Here is an 8,213-nt window from a genome sequence, read left to right on the forward strand (position 1 = left end):
ACCTGTCTGAGCGTCTTCAGCATCTCTGTGGCTTCGTCCTGCTTCCCCTGCTTGGCCATCATCATCATCTCCTGGATCATCCCGATGCGGCGCTGGTACGGAGGAGGTGGCGTCCCGCCGCGGTTCAGCCGGTCTCCAGACTTTAGCATCAGGGAGGCCAAGATGTCCCCCCCTCTCTCCTTGGTGGGGGTCCGTTTCCAGCTGTGTTGGGGACTGGCCCCCGCGGGCTCCTGGCCTTTGGTCTGCTTGGCCCCCATGGTGCCGCCTTAGAGGGGAGCACTGCTCCCTGCACAGGCAGCTTTGGTTAAAGTCTGAGAAGATCTGCTCATGAAGGAGACCCCATGGTCTGATGGAGAACCTGGTGGAGGATCCGGTGGGGGACCAGGTGGAGGATCTGATAAAGGATCTGATAAAGGATCTGATAAAGGATCTGATAAAGGACCTGGTGGAGGATCTGGTGGAGGACCTGGTGGAGGATCCGGTGGGGGACCAGGTGGAGGATCTGATAAAGGATCTGATAAAGGACCTGGTGGAGGATCTGGTGGAGGACCTGGTGGAGGATCTGGTGGAGGACCTGGTGGAGGATCTTGTGGAGAACCTGATGGGGGACCAGGTGGAGGATCTGGTGGAGAACCTGATGGAGGTCCTGGTGGAGGATCTGGTGGAGGACCTGGTGGAGGATCTGGTGGAGGACCTTCAGCAGAGTCAGAGTCCAGCAGAGCAGCAACCAGCAGCAGAAGTTGATGCAGTTTCTGTTTCAGACTGAAGGACCTCAGGAAGCGGATCACCGCAGCATGGCCGCCCGGCAGCAGCTCCACTCTGTCCGGCTGTCTGAACACCTTAGTGCGCTGCAGGTCCCGGAACCAGCCGAGCCCCCCTCCCCCTAAACCAGCAGCTGTCCCGGGCTGGCGGAGCTGCAGGGCATGGCGGTGTTTACACCGAGCATCCGCCTCCTTCTTCCTCCTTCATCATTCCTCCTCTTCCTCCATCCGAACCGACTGCAGGGCGAGGCTGAGGAGCAGCGGGCAGGGAGCTGAGAGGAGGCGGCCAGAGACGGTGCAGAACCGAACTCCTTCAGACGGAGGAGGGGGGGCTGCTATGGTGCGTTCACTGACAGGATGAGTCACAGTTTAAATCATTTCCGCTTCATCTCCTCCATCATTCTTCCTTTATTCTCACTTAGGAAAAAATTCACCGCATTTAAACACGAAAATGTTACTTTTTTAAGCTTTTAACGACGTTAGGATTCATTTATCATATTTAGTTGCTGTAGTTTAGGCTTTTAAAAAGCTTTAAACCCAGAAAGCATTAAAGAGGAGAGCAGGGGCGGCGCTAAAGGGGGCTGAGTGGTGAACAGAGGGGCTGTTTAATTTAATTTAATGAACACAAATCAAAGCAGAGAAGATCTCACTGCTGTAAAATCTGCAAAACACAGCAGCAACGTGGAGAGGGAATATTTGGTTTTCTGTTTTTAAATTAAAACACATAAAACATGATGATATAAACTGTTAGAATCAATTCATTTATTACTGTTTCCACAGATATAAGAACAACAACAAAATAAGCTAAATTTATTGTTAATTAACCAGCAATATCTGCAGAAGTAGACTTAAAGGTATAGTGGAGGATTTTGGGAATTTCTGTAAAGACCCACCCGAGAGGAAACGCCGACTAAAGGCGAAGGAAATACAGGCATCTAGCGCAAACAGGAAAAACTTACAAATTAAAGGTGTAGGGGAGGATTTTCAGGAATTTCACCTAACCTTGCAGTGCAACCTGGATTGTCACGAGATCTAAGTTTTCAGTCTCACATCAAACCCATCTTGAAAGACTCTCTTTAATATGTCCGTCTCGTAACAACCAGCGGGTCGGACCAATGACATGCCAGCAGTGTATCGACACCACAACTGATACGGTTTTAGCTAAAATAGCGACAATTTATCGTTTAAAAAAGGAGAAAAGAAGCGTTTTTTGCATTCGTTGATGGAAAAGATGTCTGTGCTTTTCTTCTGGCAGGATTCGGAAAAATGTTTGATTTATCAGAGTACGAAACGCCCTGATTCGCTGCTACGATTGGCTGAAAGCGCATTTTGGAAGGCGGGTACTAGCTGGCACGTCACACAATTGGCTCAAAGTATCGTACTAAACGTCCTGACTACGCGTCGGATGGTCGCAAACCTGCACAGACCTCAAGCGGAGGTGCGCAGACAAAAAGCTGCTGTGATTGGTCCTTGGTGCCTTTCCGGCTGTCTGCATGGTCGTCCTTCTCGATTCAGTCCCGGGGCGCGCCATTTTTAAAAACCGAGGAACACCTACAATGGACAACGAAAAATAATCAGTCTTTTAGCTAACTTCATTAACAGAGCCTGCTCCTCTTCGATGTCTAGCAACTCTAGATCTCCATGACCATGATATCTTGCAGACGTGCCATTATTGTCTTGGAAGGTAAACACTCCCGCCAGCGCCGCCGAAGAAGTTCTTGTGACCATCCACTGAAGTTCTCATGGGTTCTCGTATAGCCTCCTCATTGCGCTTCTCCTCATTGCGCTCCCTAGAAATTCCAGACCGATGGTGGGGAAGCATAGCAGCTAAACTGGTTCACAGCCAGACCCAAGCCACATTTGATGTGTGCGGTTGAAGAAGTCACATCTGCCCTTCAGAAAAGATCCGCCCTCTCCACCTTATAAAAAAAAATGCACATGCAAAACCGTGTATTCGCTACCGAGAGGGGATGGCTATTAAACGCATTTCTCCTGGTGCACGCTCTGTTTAATAGTTGCTGTTTGCATCGTTCATACAGGCTTACTTTCCAAAAGATTTGATGACCTGAATGATTGACAGTTAGGAGAACCACTTATTTAGATGATCCACCTGAAAAAAGAAGATCCTCCTCTGTAACTTTAGGTTTATATTAAGTAAATTAATGATAAATGTAAAATTACATGCTGAATCATTTTAACTTTTTTACTCAGTTGTGTAGAAATTCAGTGAAAACAAATTAGTAAGAAAACCCCAAATAGGGATAAATCAATAAATTACATCAGTTAAAGCAAAAATATCACCAATTTGGGTCCAATTTTTATCATGGAAAGTTCTCTACTAAGGTTTCACTGGATGTTTGTTCAACCAACAACATATTTATAAATTAAACCAAAGTACCCCCCCCCCCCCTAAAGATTATGATACAGAAATATTTTCCTTACAAGACCGCAAGATAAAATGACAGAATAGCTGAAAATGCATATTAATATCTTTAAAGTCATATTAAACATATTTACAGAAAAGTAGTTGAGGCTGGAAGGTCTGAATTCTTAAAAAAAAATTACTGATTTGGTTTATTTTTATGCATTTAAACATTTGTTTGAATATATAATACATTTTTATTTTGGACTTTGTCTTTTGTGGGGAAAACATCCCAACAGCCACATGTTAAACAATATTAACTTTGGTGAAAAAATATTTTCCAGTTTAGCTGTAGCCTCTTGGCGCCCTCTGGTGGCGAGGGAGGGATTTACACCTTTATTGGAAAACCATCAGAATTTGATCAAGTTCCTCTCATGATTGTTGAATGAATGACTTTATTTCAGTCCAGTAAATAATAAATCTAACACATGCAATCATTGTGTGGAATGACATCTATAATTATATATCTAGTTTAGTGCTCCAGCCTAGAAGGAGTGTGAAAAAGGGAAAAATGTCCTAAAGGAGCTTTTCCTTCGCACATTATTTCCAGGTATGAACTCCAACAGGAAATGGTTTCAGCAGAGTCTGGATCAGCGGGTCGATAATCGACTCATCAGAGCAAAAATAACGTTACAGTTTTTCTAAAGGTCATCAGGAAATATAAGAACTCTGGTGGCAAACAGCAGCGCTTCCTTCACCTCAGAATAAGAAATATTTTAAAAATGGCTTCACTTTCAGCAGGAAGCTTCAAACTATTATATTTACCAAAAACAGACAACCGTAGATTCTATAAAATCAGCTATAATAATAATAATAAAACATTTTATTTAACAGTGCATTTCCAGACACTCAAGGTCACTTTACAGAAAATTAATATACAAAAATAAAAATACAGCAACATAAAAACAATTCTGGGGCGGGACAAGAGCAGGGAGGAAGCTCCACATCTCTGCCTTCATGGTGGCAAACTACATTTAGATTCACAATTATGAGATTAAAGTCAGAATTCTGACAATAGAAAATAGAAATAAACACTTATAGAGTGTCGATATATTGATGAGACTTTTGTCCAACTAAAGATCAGAAAGATTAAAGTTGTTGGTTGAATAATTCTACTCTGAACAATAAACATTGCAGAAGAATCACTAAAAGTCCTGATAGATGAGTATTCAAACTGTTGCTGAGAGTAAATTCAAACGGAATAATTGCTTCATTACAAGGTTGTACCATCAATATAAGAACAGATAGAGTGAAATAAAACTCCAGCTCCCAGCACAAACGCCTCACAAAAACCTCTCGCGAAATTAATGCACACTCTAATGCAACATTAAAGCCAATCAAACAAAGATCCCCTGCTCTGTTTGCTGGTTTCTGTTACTGCGCTTCATTGAGAAACAGACAAAAGACATGAGCCCCACACGGAGAGTCCATTAGTCAAGACAATCAGGCACAAACATCGGAAGTCAACCAATAAAACAAACTCATGCATCTAATCCTTAAAAAAAGAAAATAGTCTAAACGGATTCACTAATCAGTTTTCTAGTCTGGTTCCAGTTTATTTTTCCCCCATATTAAACTGAAGTAAAATTTTAAAAATAGTTAACTTTTTTTTCCCCAGTGGCCCTAATCATCTTCCGTACATTAAATTGTCACAAATATAAAGCAATAAAATCCACTCTGTGCATTTAATCCTTCCCCTTGGGGAGTATAAAAGAAAAACTGTCTCATCAGAATCTGACTTTCTTGTACACCGTATTTTATTTTTCTCTCTCATTTTTATTTTGTTCTTCATTGTGTGTGATACATCTACACTTGCACCTTAATTCTTATTTATCTTGATATACTGTATATACAGTGCTTGCTTGTTTATTCTTAATGCACCTTTTTCCTCCCTGTTTGCACTTTCTTTAATCACTGTGCCAATATGTGACCAGTGAATTTTTTTAGCACTGATTTTTTTTTGAAACATCAAATATCTTACATAATTTACAACTTTTATCTGGTAAAAATTCACCTGCAAATAATTAGCTTCACAGCTAACGTGGCACCCGTCTGCTAAGGCTCTTGGTTTGATCGCTTTCTGACCAAATGAGCTCATTTCATTGGCTAGAAGCGGCTCCACTGCATCGAGTGTAGATTGCTTTGCCTTCAGTTCACTAAGCTCAACACATTGCAGTCTATTTTTTGCAGCTGAATTTAAAATTCAGTGTACAAAAAAAAAGGCAGATTCCAATGAATCCGTTTTCCTTCCATAGGGAAGCTGTTGGCCATGGCGCGGCGCCCGGGGAGCAGTGTGGGGTTAAGGGTCTTGCTCAGGGGCCCAGAGCGGCAGACCGAGGGTGTTGAGCTCATTGCTCCGTTCTCATCCTCAGAGGAAAACCTCCTTTCTCTGATTCCTTCATCTGCAGGAGAAAAAGTATGAAAAATACAAACCAGTCCAGACATTTTTGAAAAGGTTTATTTCGTTTGCTTTTAATTACATCTCTATTTACAGTATTTCAAACATCCGTCGCTTCAAATCACTAAAGCAACAGGTTCAGCTCCTGTGTTTAGGGGAAAGTTTGGCTCCGCCCTCTTTTAGCCTCCTTTGGGCGTTCAGCAGGAGGCTCAGTGCGGCGCAGAGGACGGGCCGACTGCAGCAGCCGCCATCTTCCATCCAACCACTTCTCCACATCGGGGGGGCGTCTGATTAAAACATGTAGCTAATTATTTCTGCTGCTTTTAGTTTTTAAAAATATCTAATCATGAATATTTTTAATTTGAAAACCAGATCATTAAAATTAACTTTCCTGTTTTTGAAGGAAGGAACAGAATGAATCCGTCTGCAGGGCGACAGGCTGGGGGGTGGGGGTCCTACAGTCAGTCCGCTCTGACCGGAGGGGGGGGGGGTCTGATGCTTATGAAGTAAAACAAACGGTATAAACCCAAACCGGGCCATACAGAGAACCAGTCTGTACTGGTAGATATATACTGGTTTATGTCTGGAGCTCAGCAGCTGAATATTTCAGTAAACGCATCTGTAAAGTCATTTGACCTTTGACCCAGGGCGTCTAAACAACATGGCTGAAGAACGCAGAGATCAGCAGAGCAGATTTCTACTCTATGGTTTAATCCATGAAACGGTGAACAGAACAGAAGCTAAATGGACCAGAGGTTGGATCGTCTACCGCCGCCGCCGCCGAGCGTCACAGGGAGAACCCAGGCAGGACTCAGAACGTGTAGCCAGCAGGGGGCGCCTTGTCGTCTTTGTTGCTCTCCAGGGAGAACGGAGGAATCCGGACATCGAAGTGGGAGCCGTCGGTTCTCTCGATGCGAAACGTCCCCCTAAAGAAGAACAGGTTAGAGTGGAGAACATCTGGATGCAGGCGGAGCCAGGAGAAGATGGCCGCCTGAGGAGATCTGATTCACAACATCTGGAGAACATCAGCAGAACATCAAAAGGATCCATATAGAGACCAGATGCTTTTATTATCGGCATCGGAAACTTTTCCTGTTTTGTGTTAAGATACGATAAACTTCAGACATGTTCAAACAGCTGCTTTGGATTTTACTCACAGAGAAGTTAGCAGGTTTATACAGGAATGGCTAACTCTAACTTAAGGCTTTTTCAATTAGTTTTTATACTTTTATTTTTTTACAGCACTAGTGGCTCATTTGTTTTATGAACAGACTGACCTTACGAGAGAGAGGGAGAGACGGGACCACAGGCAGGATTCAAACCCGAGGACCAAGGCCTCCGTACATGAGCCGTGTGCGCTAACCACGGCGCCGCCAAAGCACAGCCGACTAATACTTTTTAACGCTCTTAGAAATTATTTAAATGGCATCAAAAAGCTTCTTATATCTATAGATAAAATCTGCCTGGAGCTTCTTTTCCGAACATACAGCTTTACGATCAACCTGAAGAACCAGTTATATCTGATAAAACTGACCAAATTGTTTTTATACTTTTTTTTTTTTTAAGTATTTTAAATGCCACAATAATCTCATTTAATGAATTTTAATGCCAATTAAGGCCTTAATTAAAACAATTATTTAATGACTTTTAATGATTTTTAATGACTTTTTAAACCCTGGTTTGGTTCAAACAAACTCGACCTTGCTTAAATCTGTAAACGTGTTAAAGTTTCCACCCTATGGTAAAGGATTAGGGACATTCTAAGGGAAAGTGTTGTTTATATTAACAGAATAAAGACGTAACATTAAATCTACCAGGTTTTATGTGACGTCGCATAAGAACGTCAGTCTAATGTGACGTCATTATGAATTTGAAATCTTAATATCACAAATTTAAGAAAAATCACCAGAATAAAGCTACGTTCAGATGCTAGCTGCAGCTGGTTTCCATGCAAAGTCAATGTTGACGCGCATCAGAAGCTCCTGCAGCGTCTAAGCAGCCTCCCAGACCCTTTGCTTTGGACCTGCTGTTACCCCTGGCAACCCTACAGCATTTCCTGTCAAGGTCTGGCTGTCGGCATTTCACAATAAAAGCACAGGTGACCGTTAACATCTCAGACTGCTTTTAAACTGTTCCTTATAAAAAAACGTTTTAATAGCCGAATCCGACCGTCATTCAGACGCAGCTCTGATTCAAATCTCCCCGCTCAGGAAGCCCCGATGCTGGGTGGCGTGCAGTGACAGACGCGCTCTGTGCTGGAGGTGAGGGAGGATGATGAACAGTCCTTCTACGGCTAAATTAATGGGATTTAAAGCCACCTAAAGCCCTCTGCAGAGCTTTCCTCATTTCTACCTTTGTTAACATTAATTCCTCTGAATTTCATTTTGAATCGAAAGCTTTTCCTCAATCCAGTCCCTGATTGGCTGCCGTGTCACGATTTCATAGAAAAGTTCAGCTGGTTTTATCTTCAGGGATCATCGCTCTTCTCCCTCAATGTTGTTTGACACCTCAACTCTAGCTAGGAGCTAGCTAGCATGAGGTAAGGGAGGAGAGAGCGCCCTCACCGCGTGGCGTTCACCTGGGAATCCACTGCACGCACCGCGGACACCATTTCCCTCTGATGCACCCTTAC

The 8,213-nt window shown here is 43.0% G+C and overlaps 2 protein-coding genes across 3 annotated transcripts in view; both read right to left on the reverse strand.

Moving 5' to 3' along the window:
• LOC107094335 (leucine-rich repeat-containing protein 75A-like) overlaps positions 1-257 on the reverse strand; it is a 61,311-nt gene extending 61,054 nt beyond the window's left edge. The window contains exon 1 of the mRNA XM_015389889.1: positions 3-257. Coding sequence (XP_015245375.1) covers positions 3-257 — 255 coding nt within the window. The remainder of the gene's footprint in view (positions 1-2) is intronic.
• Positions 258-6,039: 5,782 nt separating this feature from the next.
• Positions 6,040-8,213, reverse strand: part of poldip2 (polymerase (DNA-directed), delta interacting protein 2) — a 17,806-nt gene continuing 15,632 nt past the window's right edge. For both annotated transcript variants that reach the window (XM_015389884.1, XM_015389885.1), the window contains exon 11: positions 6,040-6,507. In XM_015389884.1, coding sequence (XP_015245370.1) covers positions 6,393-6,507 — 115 coding nt within the window. In that variant the 3' untranslated portion in view covers positions 6,040-6,392. The remainder of the gene's footprint in view (positions 6,508-8,213) is intronic.

The sequence above is a fragment of the Cyprinodon variegatus genome, unplaced genomic scaffold, assembly GCF_000732505.1.
Source record: "Cyprinodon variegatus isolate N-32 unplaced genomic scaffold, C_variegatus-1.0 Scaffold479, whole genome shotgun sequence".
NCBI classification, from domain to species: domain Eukaryota; kingdom Metazoa; phylum Chordata; class Actinopteri; order Cyprinodontiformes; family Cyprinodontidae; genus Cyprinodon; species Cyprinodon variegatus.